Here is a 17,532-nt window from a genome sequence, read left to right as displayed (position 1 = left end):
TAGCCCAATTTCATCATATATTCTATAAATTGTTTCTCCGATGCTTCTGGTGTCGAAGTCATCCTCGATATTCACCCTAGACGTGCCTGGTACTGAATCGTACGCAGTGAAGAATTCTTTGATGTCTTCCCAATCTACCACTGGAGCAGGTTTTTTAACCTCGCTCTCCAGATATTCAAGATCGCGTGCCCTCTGTCTTAGCTTGCATTCTACATCATCATCGAATTCTCTGCGCTTCCTCGCCTCTTCTCTGACCCTCTATTCTTCCTTTTTCTTTTCATTTCTACGTTCATCTGCCCTTCGAATTTCCTCATCCCTTTGTCTCTTTATTCTTTTTTATCGTATTCTTTGCTCTTCCTCTGACCTTTGCAGCTTCTGTCTGTCTTGGTCATTGGCTGCTCTGTGTTTGCGATCGAGCGGTCTTTCTTGCTCTTCGCGATATAGCTGTTCTCGCCTTTGTCTATCTTTCTTTCTTATTCTTTCGTCTCTTAATTCTTTCTCTTTCTTCTTTCTTTGTACATCATCTAGCATTTCCATTTGTTTCACATCATCTATGCCTTTGCTATCGAATTTCAATAGAATTTGCCCTCCCATCCATTCGTTTTTTGCAAATACTATCTCAGCAGTTCTATCTTCGCTTCCATTCCATCTTTTGTCTTATCAATCCTTGTTGAGAGATGCACTTGTCTGTGTCTGGTCCCTTCTTTCGTCCTCACGTCTCTCCTTGTCCCTTGGGACTGTGGAGGTGATATCCTTGTCTTTTTCTTTACCTTTGGTTTTCGTCACTACTTTGTTTATGTGACTCATATGCTGGGTTGTTATATCCTGTAGCTGCTTTACTTTCTCTCAGCGGGTATAATCCCTCAACTTTATTTTCGCCAACCTTTGTTTCGGATGGGGCGGGTGGCACGGTAGGCGTCTCACGCCCCTCTGTGCATACGTTAAGTATCCAATCTATTGGCAGATCCTCTTCCTTTCCCTGTTCATAAATCTTGCAAAGTTCTACAACAGCTAGGCGTTTGTCTAACTTCTTGCCCGTGTATGTGGCGTGCAAATATGTCATCATGTGTTGCAAGACAGCTTTAGATAAGGACCCGCCCTGTGGCCATGGAATAAACATTTTGTGGGTGGTCCCCTTAACCCACTCTGTACTGTATTTTTTTTAGCTTAGGTGCATGTTTCGGCAATTGCTTGCATAGGTGTGCCAATGGAGTTATGTCCTCCATGCTTAAATCTGTTCCGTTTCCCTTTATATAACACTTGTCAAAGCTTCACGTGACTTAAACAGTTCCAACAATATGAGCGAGCACCAATCACGCAAGCTCCAATCCCAATTTTTTCCCCAAAATTTTATATCTTCTATTTTACTCAAAAAATATCAATTTGTATACTATATTATCTCAGCTATTCAATCGCGTAAAATTTAAAACAGTTTTACTAAGGAACATTTTCAACTTATAACGTCACAACAAACAACATTTAAGACAGACGTTTAACAGACTAGACGAACACCAGCTGGTTACATGTATCTCTTCCTTCAAAAAATTACCCCGACATGGAGTTTAAACGTATCCCTTTTGCGGCGTCTTTAATCGCTGTGGTAGTCTATTTGTTCCCCATTATGTGGGACTCCGGATACACGTTTCTTCTAGCCTCTATATTAGCGTAGGAATAAGGCAAATCCTCTCACATCTCGGGTGTCCTCCCCGGTAACCTCTCTCTCCTCGGGTGTCCTCCCTAGCATCTTTCCTCTATTTACTTAGTTATTCTCGAGTCATTATTCCCTTCCCCTTATATATATATACATTCTTCTCTGCTTCTAGCTATATTTTGTTTTTCCTCTCCCCTCTGTTACCTTTTCCCTTTACTTGTTCTACAGCATGCACTTTTGCCAAAACACTCCGTCTTTTTCACTCACTGTTCGCATTTTTCCACTCTGGACCCTCGGGATCACCACCTTTATTACCGCCTTCTTCGGCTTTTCTCCCGCTCAGCTGCACGTAGGAATGGGAAGGGTTTACGTGGGGAACTACAGGTCCCTTCAGACCGTGTCCTGCAGGTTTTGTTTCTTATACTACCACTGTCTACGGGGAGCATCATAGTCTAGTCGGCCGAATGGCAAAGTACTTGTGATATTGCCGAAAACCTACAGTTACTTTATGTCGACAGTCAATGGGTGTCTTATTCTAATCGATGATCGATAACCATCAATCTCTGCTACCAAGTGTACTCTGAGACCCCCGGCCGTCCCATAGAGCCGAGGTTTGCTCAGAAGTCCTTTAAGACGAGATAGCTGCACCCTTGAGATGGATGGGGGTGCAGATTCATTACTCCAACACCAATCAATAAGGACAACTCAATGGTTTGGCAAAGGGAGTCCGTTTAATGACAAGTACAGAAAATGGGGAGTCATGGATATCAGCAGTAATGCGATCGTCCTTCTCGCTTCAAACTCCAACGAACTTCATACAAGTTGTAACATTTATACTCAAAACTCGTCATCGACATGTAACATTCAAAAGTTAACATGCAATTCTATGGTTCAGGAAAATGTAACTTTACTATAGGTACTATATCTGTAGTGAGGGGATTGGGTAAATACTGTCAGGTGGGCGTCTAAGACCTTCCTTAAAAAATGACTACTGTTGACGTCACTAAAAGTACGACGTCTCATTGGTTCTACTAACTATAAGACCCTAGATTATTTGGTCCATTGTAATTGGGTTGGCACCAACCCCATGCATACTTTTCTACTTCGCTTTGCAGCGCGCAGAATGGTCGGCCAGGGGCAGGGTGCCCCTTAGTTTCCCGGCCTTCCTCCCATTATGGTTACAATCAATCATCATTTTAGTATCCATGTGTCAATTAGTTCACTGCATCTTCTGTCTGGAAAATTTCTGATATCCCCTGCCTGGTCAGGTGCCAAGCGTAGGTGTGAACCCTCACTTCTTCTTGCTCGGCTGGTCACGTGCTTCCCACACCGTGAATTTGTCTTGTTTCTCTCAATTTGTGTATTTGATTCTTATTTAGCCCACCACCTGCCTATGTCTTCGTATCTCGACCTTTCAGAGGTAGGATATTCTGTTCTTAGTTTCAATTAAATGTAGCTACTGTTCGCCTCTTCTATTGGTATGACCTTGGCTTTCCTGGCACGAGTTGCCTCTGCAGAGTTTCGATTCAGCCGTCTCTTCTCGTTTTGCTAGAATATGAATCTTTTCTCATTTGGCCTCTAGTAACCTGAGTTGATTCTGCTTTTTGTGCAAAGTAGAAATACACTTATAATACTGTGCTTCGTTTGAGGTAGATTATGTATAATGGCACTTGCCGCACTATTCTTCTACTAAGCATAGCAAGCTCCACTGTTTTCTTAGCCTTCTTGCGGTTCAAAGCATATTTACAGGTGTAAACTGGTCGACTATCTTCATTTTGCTTACAGCTTAATTCTCTTACGTTTTGATGCCATTCTTTCACTTTAAGTTCACAATCTCTTTTCTCATGTCGTTTCGTCTCAGTGTGTCATTCCTCGGGTCGTCATTTCTTCTATCTGTGAGTCTGTCCTGGTCCTCATGACGTCACCATTCGTCTTCCATCAAGACCTTTTTGGTTACTTCCGGGACTGTACTCAGGCAATCTTCATTTCGTTTCATTTGTTGGTAGGGTTTTCTTAATGGATACCTTACTGTCCATGGTTTTCTTGGTATTGGTACTTCAATAGGTAATGCTCTTCTGATAGGCACTGGGCGAAGCCCTACTGCGGCTCTCTGCTGGTTTATTTGCTCGTCATACGCCACATATTTTGGTGTGAATGTTCCTGGTACTTCAAAATGGGCGACTGGGGTGCAGGTTTTATTTGGGACCTCCTCTACAACATTGTGGAACATTCAATACAACAAACCCGATTATGTGCCCGTGTGTAAAAAACATTTTGACACCATCAACATACAGATAAGCGCCGACCAAGGGCAGTTTGTATCATTTAAATCTGGAAAAATCTGGCTGTGACTGAAAGACTAATATAGCAGCATTATAATGGCTGTGGTGAAGAACTATGGGGCCCCCGGGGGCCTATATGGAATATTATAGGAACCAAGCCGGTTATGGCGATCAGCCATATTTGAGCAGAACCCCCGTACTGTTTGGTGTTGGGCTTGGCAGTAACTTTAGAAGTCTTTTTAGACACAATTCCCCTTCTACACCGCAGCTTTTAATTAGCTAAACCACACGTGAAAACGGCTGCCACCAATATTGCAAAAGATGTCATGGGAAGTTTGACAACTGCGGTTGCCGAGCGTCTCGCCATCCAGAAAATGGAGGGCCAGGACGGCTCAGATCAAGAGCCTGATGCGGACAACAGAGAAAAAAGAAGAGAGTTATCCCTAGAAGACACATGCGACGGGGGGGGGAGATATCTTTTAAAGAACAATGGCCTTCTTAAACAGAGCCTCCAGCAAATGTGGGAAATCAGAACTCGATCTTTTCCCTGTACCCCGACCCAGACCGGCATCGATAACAGTTTCTTCATGGAGGTCTCGCCTCTGGCGGCTCTATTGCTGCTAGCCCCCATAGAATTATTTGTATCGGGATCGACCGACATGTACAGTGAAACTTGTGATAAGTAGGTAATAAAACCCACTTACTACATAATTGCATTATTATAGAAAAATCACAGAGACAACACCACATACAAATATGAATATATACAAGGGAATTCAAGTAAGAAAAAAAACAGCAATAGTAGCAGAAAGTGTTCATAACCTAACTGATTACCTTTATGCAGAGAAATGATTGCTCTGTTTCAAAGCTGTTACTTACCCTATCTATATATATATCACATGATGTGTCTCGACCCTAAGGAAAATAGTGTGAGTACAACATATAAAAATATGAGCATATACAGGGAAAGTACAGTAATAAAAAAACATCAAAACTATCAGAAAGTGCTGATAACTCTACTGATATTTTTAATGCACAAAAAGGATTGCTGTCTTTCAAGGTTGGGTCTTCCCCTATGTATATGTTTCATATGATATGACGGGACCATAAGGGAATTATTGTAAGAACATACTTGAAGAATAAGTCTACAAATATAGTACATTTACAATTTTTAGTTCCTGACTGTTACTGAAGAAAATCATGTGACCTAGATATGTCAGGAAAGGAAAAAAGGGGGCGTCAGACATGTGATGTCATCAGTGATGCCATCAATGACATTTGTGATGTCATCTTTGATGTCCTGGGTGTTAGGTTTAGCAGTGCACGGTGGTGGCGCGAGTTATGGTTGCTTAGCTTACCATAACTGGCGAATTTCAAGGGTTTTTCGGTTTTACTTGGAACCATAACGTCCCTTTAACAAAGTTTTTTCACTGAATTTCATAGGCTTTTAGTAGCGCAACTTAACCATAACGTTCCTTTAACAAAGGTTTTTTCACTGAATATATATATATGCTGGTTAGTTGTACAACCCCATGTGAAACTGAAAAAAATACAAAATCTATATTAATGCTATTTGGCTTCCTTCAAAAGGCAGCAATGATTGGTTGTAGCTTTTAGACAATGTCCAAAGTATGAGTTTGTATATCCCGCCTCCACAGCTTTACTTGCTCACATTCAAGATCATTTTGCATTCCTACGGATCAGTAAAAATGGCAGGAAAAGTGGCAGATATTTGTACCCCCATGTTCACCAAGCTGTGGGATGTTCTACTATTTGTGAGTTAGAAATTGGAAGGAGGACAGTCTTTCTATGTCCCCCTGCTGTTCCCACTCTGCCCTGACAAATGCGGCTGCAATAGCTTCAGAAAGGATTTTCATGCAGGTGGTAATGCAATGAACTTGGTGGTGGGTCATTATCCGGAGGTAATGACTTCTCCCTTGATCTATATGGCTATATTAACATTTCGTTTTTCCCCCAAAAATGTAAATCCAAAAGGTTTGCTCTGTGCACTTTAACTTGTCCACCACCTAGTCGAAAGGTTAAGGGCGAAACATAGCTGTAATCTTTACTTTTCCATTACGTTTGTAGAAAAGTGGCAATACCTCCTGCAATTAACCAATGCAAGGGTAATTTACCAAGGATTTCTATGGAATCTGCTTGTTTTAAGTTTCAGGCGGATTCGATAGGAATGCATTCCATTACTGCCACTGCAGCCCCACTTGTATGGCAAAGCAGAAACAGCAAGAAGACGTGGTATGTTTGTTCGGTTACCCAACTTCACCGTACAAACATAAGATAAGAAAGGTGGGTGAATGGTAGAAAGGAGCAGTAACAAGTTACACAGTCACTTTTTTCGATCCACTTCACCGGGAACATTACTGTTTAGGTTCAAATTTCCAAAAGGCACGGAGGATGCATTATAAAAGTGAACTCATTACTGTTTACCAATTAATCAAAAGTTTTGGAAAAAAAAAGATTGAAAAAATGCTTGCTCTCTTACCCAATAATATCCTTACCTTAGAACAAAATCCTGAAGAAAGTGCTAAAAGAGGACCGGTGGCAAGGAGAACAAGCGTGAGTTGCCATCCCTTTATGAAACCGATGATTAATCCCACTACAGAGATTGCCAAATTCTGGAACAGATGTCCAACCTTATCTCCAATCCCATCATTGATTTTATTAATGTCCCTACAAAAAACAAGAACCAGATACAGTTGTGGTCAGTTAGAAAATGCCAACATTGGATGGATAAACATTTGTTTGTAAGAAGTGCACAAAAGCAAGTATTCCCCTCACTCATTAAGACGCGTGTTCAGTTCTCCGGTTTTGCTTGTATCAAACCAGCTGATATCTTGTGCCAAAACCGCATGAAAGAAATGTCTCCGTATCTTCCTCGTCTGCCTTGCTGCTGCAAGCACCCAGCATGCAATCTGTAAGTATCCAAATATCAGGACGCCAATTCCTACTATACAATAGTAGATTGCAAACCTGCAATTATTTAAAAGAGACATGTACATGTATGGCAATTAATACTATATGGGGTACAGAAATATATGAGGTACATACTTTAGAAACCATGTATGAAGAAAAGCATACTGCACTGAGAAGATTAATGTGTTTCATCAATAAAACTGTATCCTAAAATCAAACTAAAGGCAACTTGATCATCAACATCTAATTGTTAAATTAAGCACTAGTATTACTTCTATAAGTTTGACTTGTTTTGGGCCCAATGAATAGCACAAACAAAAGCACACAGAGGTGTGTGTGAGGGTGACGGTGAACACAGGTGATATTTACTAAGCATTGATATCATTCCTTTCCATAAAGAATGATCACAAATGATAAAATGCAGTTCGGAAAAATAAAAATAAATAAAAAAGCACTAGAAAATCAATCTCAATTCTTCAGATAATGCGGCTTAGACAACCCCTGACATTTTGACATCAGCAATAGATAGCAATATCATAATGACCAAATACCTAAGCTATTGTTCCACCTGCATACTACATTTTCCAAGGCAAACCCAATGAACACCTCTTTTCTCAGAGGTACTTTTCACGGCCCTAAAAATACAATATATTTTGACTTCCTGACTTCAGCTTGTTAAACACTAACGTAAGTGAAGTGATGCATTTGCGGACTACCTCTACATAAGGGAAGAAAAAATACATGGGATACCAAACGAAGCGCTCTTGTGGCCATCTCAAACTCATCTGCTCATCCCTCTGATGTACAATTCACGAAAGAGTAATGTGCGTGCATGCCTTCCTGGTAAAGTAGCGAGCTGCAGCTGGTACCGGGACTGCATTGCTTCTACCCGCACCACACCAAAGCCACCCACCTTGCTGCAGCAGTGCTGCCGGTCAGCTAGATTGTCTAGAGCATTGTGTTTGCATGACCAGTTATTCCCAAACTCAGACTGACAGCTTGAAAAATATATATATTTTTTTAATTAATATTTACTTTCAGTTCTAAAAGTACTTTAACAAAATATTATTATTAATATTATCATCTTCACACCGTTTCATATATGTAAGAAGAAAAAATATCAAATAACAAATAGCAAATAGATACAATATCAAAATAACAAAATAGCAACCAAAGTAGAATAGAATCAACTTACATTCAGGGTAGATTTCAAGTAAAATTTCAATTTTAAAAAGCATACAAAATCTTACGTTAATATATGTAAACACATTAAATTACTCAATTCTGTCCTTATCGCTCACATACCAGACATATCTTGGGCCTAAACCCTCGCGGACAACTCTCATTTAAATGTTTGAGGCTTTCAAATATTTTTCCACCTGATACCATAACCGATAAAGTGCAACGTTCAATGAGTCTGATTGCGGGTTGAGGCAATATGTCATAAAAGTCTCAGACTTGATCGTGTCATAGTTATGTACAAACATATCAAGAGTGCACATGTATACCAATCCCAGCTTCCTATATCGTACATTCGGTAAACACGTGGTTCTCCGATTCCAAATGGTTAGGAAGTTTGCATATACGACAGAACTTCTTCTCCAACGGGATTCCTACTTGCGACCATCTACGTTTTTTAATAGAGGGCGCTGATTGGCGCGTAGCCTCAGCATAAGATTTATTACTCTAGGGCTCAGACTTTGAAGTAGGTACAGCTGCGTTTTCATATATCTGTGGGACACCTGTGACACAGCATTGTAATTGTGTAGATTAGATATGTGCGTATAGTTTTTATTCCAATCCCCCAGATTGGCCTTTCTATACAGGGAGTCTTTTATTGCATTAAAGATTCTGGTTGCGGCACCCAATTAATGCATCTAAAAAATTCCAGATTTAGATCTTCAAAATGTCTCCCTCGTCCTCCCACTTTGGAATCATAGTTGCTCCCCATTTCCTTCAACAGGGGACACTGTGGTGCCATTCTAGATTTAACATATAAATCGCCCCTCTTCTTCAAAAATTGGGTACTTAGGGAAAAAATCCCCAACTCGAGTCTCAAGTACTCCATTGGAGTTGTTGGGGGTACATTTAAAGCCTTACGCCAGAAAAGTCCCTCCAGCTGACTTAACAAAACAACCTACCTCATTGTGAGCGCCTCAAATTCATACAGTACCATGGGGCAACAGCACCTTTTATGAAGTGTTAGCACCCCCACAAGGATATAGCCCGTTGTCTTCCTTGCAAATTTGCAAAGAAAATGTGTGCATTGCCAAGCCTTTGGTATCCTTTGCTTCCCTTATAAACTGGTAACTGTTGTCGTTGCTCATTTGCAGGCCCAAATAAGTATAGCAATTTACATAGTCAATGCTACCTAGTGTAGTAATCATTGCCAGCTTATGAACCATTTTGCCTGTGATCAACATGCGTTTGGTCTTGGTGACATTTATGACCAATTTATTTTCTAGTGCATAATTGTGCAGCTCATTTAACATACATTTCATACCTCTGTAACTATGAACGTAAATCACTAAATCATCTGCGTAAAGTATGCTGGCCACATGTACAGTACCCAATTTGGGAGGGCAATTGGACTTGGCCAGCAGTCAAGGAGGAAGATCTGTCAGGTAAAGATTAAACAACACAGGAGCCAGCACTCAACCTTGCTTGACTCCCCCCATTTATGTGAATCGATCCCTACATTCCACCTCCGTTGCACAATCGCACATGCGCTGAAGGGGTCTTATGTAAGAGCTGAATCGCGTAAATCACCAGTCTGGGCATCACATCTCAAACAACTTCTGCCACAGTATCTCGCAATCAACTCAGTCAAACGCTGCCTTAACGTCGACATATGTCACATATATCGGTGGTCTATATTTGCAGACTACCCCCTTCATAAATCTATGGAGCAATCTTATCTTATGAGTTGTAGTTGACCCAGGGTGAAGATCTGTCTGATATTCATAGAGCACCCCATCCCTGCAGTTCTTTCAGCAAGAAAGATCCAAAGAGCTTTCCCGTTATGTCCAACAAGGACAGCAGTCTATAATTGTCTGGATTATTTCTGTCTCCTTTCTTGAAGACCGGAACCAAAATAGACAGCTGCCATGAGGAAGGTACATGATGTTTGACACAAACTAACAAATAGCACTAACAACATTTTTGTCCGATCTCAGGTGTCTTTTTAAGTACCAAGTTGGCCAGCCCATTTGGCCAGAGGGCTCTTGAGCTCGTTAGCTTCTCGATCACAACCACTAAAGCCTCGTGTGTAAACTTTATGGGCCACTGCTCTTCAGCATTAGGATCTGATGGAGGGGAAAAGGCACCATATTCCTCAGCCTTTTTTAAGTGGCTCATCCAAACTTCTTCTTTAATTGGGGTTAGTATCCTCTTAGTGTTGTCACCCTTCGCTTGGGATAGAATTTGCCATATACAGTGAGTATTTCTTCTTCAAAGTACCCCTAGCATTAAAATTAATTAATTGCCACTGTGCTTTCTTAATTGAAAATGTCCAGTACGTGAGCCAATTACAATACCCCAATTTTTCAGTTCTTACGCTGGAAAATATCTCCTCCAGTGAGTGCTTAGCATTTCTGATGTTTTTAAGGCTCTTCTTAATTTACGTTTTGCATCTCGCATCAGGACATTGAATGCATTGGAATGTCTCTTTTCTGAGATGACCAAGCGCTTGCCCTTGCATGCGCCTGTCCTGTCTACCACCAGCTTCAGCCAGTCTTTAAATTTGTCAGGCGTGAAGCTGGTCAGTGTCTCTATTTCATGGAGAGATGCATGCAGAGCTACAATCATGACCTTATAGAGGTTATCTACTGACCAGTAAACGCGGTTTCATCGCATAATTTAGGTCCAGTCCCCCATTTATCCTAAAGTTGCTTTTTCAAATGTCATTTTTTATAGACCATGAAACTACTGCATGATCACTATTTTCACCAAAATTAATATTAAGCTTGAGGACTCTTTCCAAATAAATTTTCAAAAACATAACAGAATGTAACTGTTTCGGAGACAATACGTGTCAGTGCTCAGAAATAAGTGCTGGGACTTCGCACTAACAAACACCACTGCAAATTAAGCATGGGTGGTGTTACGTGGGGTTGCCCAGGGAGCTCAGCAAGCCACAGTTTACACAGCAGCTATGTCTTTCCTTATCCAGTGGCACAGGTAAATCACAAAGGAGCAGCTTTGTGGTATATAGAACAACAGTGATTTGTTTTAGTATTCCTTTAATTTTTAGACACATTTTGTTGGGGGAAGAAATGTTTCAGACAATTCTGACATTATTGGTAGGTATTGATTGCTCTCACAAATCAGCAGGCAACTCAATGGCTGTTGTTAGTTGTTCATGGTTCCTTAATGCATTACTTGGTTTGCGCCGAGGTGAGAGATAGTGAGTGTACTATTTGTGGGATGGAATTTCGAGCTCAGTTTTCAGGTTATGACGGGCGGTTCAGTTTCCTTTTTGCGCCAAAGATGAACAAGTTACTTTCTTACCTGGTAACGTTCTTTCGATGGGATGGTCCGACGACGTATTCCATATCTATGACATGTAATCACCACAGCTGTGCTGCTTCAGAAACTTTTTTCGGCGTCTGCGTCCTGCGTCGATGCGCCGTCGTCGAGGACCTCCTCCGACGTCCGACGTCATCCGATGTGATAAGTAGGACGCACGACGCCCGTAGCCTCAGTTGTAGTTTTTTCCCCCAGAACGTGTGACATAAGTCAACTGCCAGTCAGACACAAAGCCTTGCAGAAGGTAAGCTGCAATCGCAAAAGAAATTCTGCAGCGGGGAAGGCAGGGCGGGAGCGATATGGAATACGTCGTCGGACCATCCCATCGAAAGAACGTTACCAGGTAAGAAAGTAACTTGTTCTTCGAGGGGATTGGGTCCTCCGACGTATTCCATATCTATGACAGAATCCCAAAGCAGTACCAGAGCAAGGAGGAGGGAAAGAATTTAGAATCAAAATTTAGAATAGCCAATCAAATAGCAGAGCAAAGTACCGCCTTGCCAAAGGCCAGATTCTGCCCTCGGATGGAATCGAGGGAATAGTGACGTACAAATGTATGTACTGAAGCCCAGGTGGCTGCATCACAGATGTTGCGAATAGGAACACCCCTCTGCAGGGCAGTAGATGCAGCCACACCCCTGGTAGAATGGGCCCGCAAGCCAGCCGGTGGGTCCTTACCCGCCAAGCGGTAACACTCCGAGATGGCTAAAATAATCCAGCGAGACAAAGTCTGTTTCGTCACAGCTTGCCCCAAACGCTTCCCAGCGTAACCAATAAAGAGTTGATCGTCCACTCTGACCCGGGACATGCGTGAAACATAAAAGCTTAAAGCTCTCCTAGGATGAAGCCTATTGAGCCTCTCCTCTTCCTTACCAGGATGCGGAGGAGGATAGAATGCCGGAAGAACAATCTTCTGGGCCAAATGAAATTCCGTCACTACCTTCGGAAGAAAAGAAGGACGAACACGAAGGACAACCCTGTCCTTGTGAAATACAGTGAAGGGAGGCTTAACTGAAAGTGCCTGTAACTCACTCACTCTGCGAGCGGAAGTAACCGCAACTAAAAACACAGTTTTCAGAGTTAACAGCCTCAAAGGGCAAGAATGTAAAGGCTCAAACGGAGCACCCATAAGAAACCTAAGAACAAGGTTTAAATCCCAACCGGGCACCAGGAAAGGTGACGGAGGGAACACATTAGTGAGCCCTTTCAGAAACTGTGAAATTAAAGGGATTTTAAAGTAAGAACACTCTTCAGACGAGTGCTTAAAGATGGACAGCGCCGCCAGGTAACCTTTAATGGTACCCACTTGCAAGCCCCTGTGGGCCAAAGAAAGTAAAAAGGACAGAACCATGGGGATGTCACATGCAAAAGGATCCACATTCTGAACTCTGCACCAGTCGCAGAACTTACGCCAACGGTACAGAGACTTTGTTGCTGGCCTTCGGGCCGAAAGCAACACCTCCATCACGTCTTCAGGGAGGTCCCAATCCTTATACCTCAACCTCTCAGAAGCCAAGCGTGAAGGATGAGGGATCTGACCTCTGGATGGAGAACCTGACCCCCCTCCCGTGAGAGCAGATCGTCTCGGTAGGGAAGACGACGTGGAGGGCAGATGGACAAGTCGAGAAGGTCCGGGTACCACGTCCTCCGAGCCCACGCCGGAGCAATGAGGATCATCCGGGAACCGAACTTCCGTAACCTCTGCAGCACTTGCGGGATGACGGGGACTGGAGGAAACGCGTACAGCAGCGGGAATGACCACTCCACCACAAACGCGTCTCCTAAGGCTCCTTTTGGAGGAAATTCCCGCGAGCAAAACCTTTCGCACTTCCGGTTGATACTGGAGGCGAAGAGATCCACTTGAGGGGTCCCCCAAAGGGCGAAGATCTCCAGGAGAATCTCCTGAGCCAACTCCCACTCGTGAGAGATCGCGCTCTGCCTGCTCAGAGCGTCCGCCGTCACGTTTTCGTCTCCGGCCAGATGAACTGCCGAGATCGAAACTTCCTGCTGGATGGCCCAGAACTCGAGCTGCATCGCCTCCCTGCACAGAGGAAGTGACCCTGCCCCCCCCCTTTTTGTTGAGGTAGTGCATGGCCACTGTGTTGTCCGTCAGGATCAGGACATTCTTCCCTCGCACAGTCGGCAGAAAAGCCTTCAGGGCTAGCCTGACGGCCCTCAGCTCCAACAGATTGATATGGAATCTGGACTCCGACGGAGACCAACGACCGCTGACTGTCAGCCCGTTGGCATGAGCTCCCCATCCCGTGAGGGATGCATCCGTTACGATCGTCACCTCCGGCCAGGGAAGCCAAAATGGAGCCCCCTTCATCAAGTTGACTTCGACGGCCCACCACAGAAGGTCCCGGGCGACCGAGGACGGCACCTGAATCGAGTCCGACATCCTGCCGGAGGACTGCGACCATTGCGTCTTGAGTGCCCACTGCAAAGATCTCATCCGCAGGCGAGCCTCTGGCACCAGAAGAATGCAGGATGCCATGAGGCCAAGCAACCTCAAGAACTCGAACGCTGGGAGCGTCTGGGCATGCTGAAACTTGTGCACCATCTGCTGAATGTGAAGAGCCCTCACCTGGGGAGGAAAACACCGCCCCAGGGAAGTGTCGAGCACTGCTCCGATGTACTGGAGCCGCTGTGTTGGCGTCAAATGGGACTTCTTTAAATTGGGGGAGAAGCCCAGCCTGTGAAGGGAGTGACAGGTGACGGATAGATGATCCAGGACTTGCTCGGGAGAGCTCCCCCTGATCAACCAATCGTCCAGGTAGGGGTAGACGTGAATCCCCCCTTGCCTGAGATGCGCTGCCGCCACCACCATGAGCTTGGTGAAAACCCTTGGGGCGGAGGTCAATCCGAACGGCAGGACCCGAAACTGAAAGTGCGAATCGCCAACCGCGAACCTCAGGTACTTCTTGTGCTTGGGATGGATCGGCACATGGAAGTAAGCATCCTTGAGGTCGAGTGACACCAACCAGTCCTGAAGCTGAAGGGCCTGGAGGACTTGAGAGAGAGTAACCATCTTGAACTTGTCCTACCTGAGGAGTTTGTTCAAACCGCGCAAGTCCATGATGGGTCTCAATCCCCCGTCTTTCTTGGAAATCAAAAAATAAGGGGAATACCATCCCTTGTTCCTCTCCGCTACAGGCACCAGTTCTATGGCGCCTTTCTCCAGCAGGGCTTGAATTTCCTGCGCAAGGAGCGGATCCGGACACCGCAAAGAGAGATTCCCCGGTGGATTGTCGCGAGGCCTGTGCCGAAAGGGAAGACAGTAGCCGTGGGTTATGATCTCCAGAACCCACACATCTAAAGTAATGGCTTGCCACTCTACAAGATGCTGCGCCAGCCTTCCCCCAACCGGCGAACCATGGGACATGGCCTCATGACTGAGTGGGAGCGGCTGCGGCGTTACCTGAGGGCAAAGAGGCAACTGCCCGAGCGGCCCTGGCACCACGGGTACCCTGTCGTCCACCTCTGGTACCCCTCCGATGGCCTCTTTGACTGCCAGCCCCTCTTGCTTTACTGAAGGACGAGTAATAGCGAAAGGAAGCACCCCTCCACTGCTGTCCCCTAGGACGAAAAGGCGGAGGTTGGCGAACTGCAGCGCCCAACGACTTCGCTGCAGCTTTCGAGGTCTGCAACCTCTCAAGGCTCTCGTCAGCCTTGCTGCCAAAAGGGTGTTCACCGTCAAAGGGCATGTTGAGGAGCCGGGACTGCACATCCGGAGCAAACCCCGACTTCCGCAACCACGCAAACCATCACGGTGCTCGCCGCCATGGACCTACTGACGCATTCAGCTAAGTCCAAACCCGACTGAACGGACTCACACATGGCATCCTTACCATCCTGGACCATAGCAAGGAAACCATCCCGTTCGTCCCCTTCGGGAATATGTTCAGCCGCTAACGCAACACAGTTCCACAGAGTGAGCGTGAAACGAGACGAGTCACAAATGGAGTTGGGCGCCTGAAGCGCCATACCACCAGAAGAAAACACTTTCTTCGCCCAGCCATCAAAACGTTTGTTGTCCCTATCAGGAGGGATGGTAGGGTACGACGCCTGCTTTGCCGGGGCCGTGGCCGCCTGCACCACCAAACTCTCCAGAGTGGGGTGCCTGGTCAAGTAGCAGGGGTCGCTACTGGCTGGACGGTATTTACGCGACAAGGATCTGCCCACCGCCGGGAGACTCTCCGGAGCAGTCCAAGCCACCGCCACCCTTCTCTGTAAAGCCATATGGAATGGCAGTACCGGGTCAGTTGGGGGACCAACATCAAGGATGTCCGTCAGATCATCCTGCACAAACTCCCTTGGGGGAGCAGACCACCCCAAGTACTCAGAAACCCTAGCCATAAGGCGCCGGTATGAGGAATCGGCATGAGAGCCAGGCTCAGGCCTACAAAACTCCACCTCCGGAGAGGTGTCCAGTCCACTGGCATCATGCAGTGACTGTCTCAACTCGTCAAACTGACTATGGCCCGAGACAATTTCATCTGGAACCTGACTAGGAACCAGGCCATCAGAATCCTCATCCGCCTCTGAAATATAGTCCAGGTGGCGAAAAGAAGGCACCCTAGAGTGCCTGCTCTTAACCAGAGCCTTCCTAGGGGGTTCACCCGTGCCACGGGGTACCTCTCACACGAAAGGCGTCGACGGCGTCGAGCAAATCGGTGCCAGCGTCGAGAGAACCGACATCGGCGTCGACGTCGAGGAAATCGGCGTCGACGTCAGATGCAGCGCCTCCAGAATCGGCGGCGTCGACACAGCCCTCGAGGCCGGAGCCCCGAGCGTGTCCCTCGACGACCCGAGCGTCGACGGCATCGACGACTTCCTCGGAGCCGGAGCCTCGAGAAAGCCTGTCGACGCCCTCGACGCCTCAGACGTCGATGTCTTCTTCGAAGACCTCACAGGTGCACACGGTCTCGAACGCGTCGAGGACTGGGACCTGGAACGGGTACGTCGAGAACGAGTCTCTTTGTCCGAACGGGACCTCTCCCGTGACTCGTGCCGACCACTCTTGCGAGCGGTGTCTCTCGACCTCTCACGACCAACCCCACTCGGGGGCGCGGACGGCTTAGTACCCTGCGACTCAAGAATCGCCAGCATTTTCTTCCCGAAGGAAGCCCATTCCTCCGGCGTTGCACGGCTGGTGGGGTAAGCGGCGTGCCGGGCAGAGTCCTCCGAAGAGGACCTGGAAGACGACTGGTGTCGGCGCTTCCGAGAATGCCTCGAAGAGGCTGAGGAGTGGCGAGACCGACTCCTAGAAGGAGACCCACGAGACTTCCGACGCGGAGAGTCACCCCTCGAATCATCCGTCGAAAGCCCCGCAGACTTCGACTTCCGGGGCTTGGACACCCGACCTACCGACAACTTCTTCTTACGTTCGCGTAAGGCCTTGGACGTGAGCGACTGGCAGTCGATACAGTCATCCGTGTCGTGGGCCTCCCCGAGGCACCAGAGGCAGGCGTCGTGCGAGTCCGTCACCGACATCTTGGACCCACACTCCCCGCACTTCTTGAAACCCGGACGCGGGGTCGAAGACGAAGTAGAAGACATCTTCACACGAAGGATTTTCACAAAAACGAACAGGTTCGAAGAACCGAGAAGAACTGAGGCTACGGGCATCGTGCGTCCTACTTATCACATCGGATGACGTCGGACATCGGAGGAGGTCCTCGACGACGGCGCATCGACGTCATCGACGCAGGACGCAGACGCCGAAAAAAGTTTCCGAAGCAGCACAGCTGTGGTGATTACATGTCATAGATATGGAATACGTCGGAGGACCCAATCCCCTCGAAATGTCAGACTACCCATCATCTGCGGCTCTGCCTCTCGCATGGATTGTGGGGTGAGGGAGGGGGATGATCGAAAATTATGTGAGCTATCTCACTACTGTCACCGGAGTGTGCAGCACAAATGGTGCTTTTCAGTCCAGCCACCTGCCACGGTCAATGTTGAACGTGCTTTGCAGAAGATCTCAGAGGAAAGTACCAGCCCATTAAAATGATTCTGTTGGTAAACATGTACAATGCCTAATATAAAATGTATTTGCATTCATCATTCATTCATCAACTCCTTAACACACATCTTAAGTAAATTGGATAATGAAAGGACGAGCATGCAGGGTCTGGA

At 46.0% G+C, this 17,532-nt stretch overlaps 1 protein-coding gene across 2 annotated transcripts in view; it reads right to left on the bottom strand.

The window, feature by feature from the left end:
- LOC138569869 (ATP-binding cassette sub-family B member 5-like) overlaps positions 1-17,532 on the bottom strand; it is a 1,230,756-nt gene that overhangs the window by 622,942 nt on the left and 590,282 nt on the right. For both annotated transcript variants that reach the window (XM_069648261.1, XM_069648260.1), the window contains 2 exons: positions 6,730-6,921; positions 6,450-6,621 (listed from right to left, as the gene is read on the bottom strand). In XM_069648261.1, coding sequence (XP_069504362.1) covers positions 6,450-6,621; positions 6,730-6,921 — 364 coding nt within the window. The remainder of the gene's footprint in view (positions 1-6,449; positions 6,622-6,729; positions 6,922-17,532) is intronic.

This window comes from Ambystoma mexicanum, chromosome 2q (genome assembly GCF_040938575.1).
Source record: "Ambystoma mexicanum isolate Mex_15411 chromosome 2q, UKY_AmexF1_1, whole genome shotgun sequence".
Lineage (NCBI taxonomy): Eukaryota > Metazoa > Chordata > Amphibia > Caudata > Ambystomatidae > Ambystoma > Ambystoma mexicanum.
The sequence above is the reverse complement of the archived record's forward strand: the minus strand, read 5'-3'. Positions and strand labels throughout refer to the sequence as shown.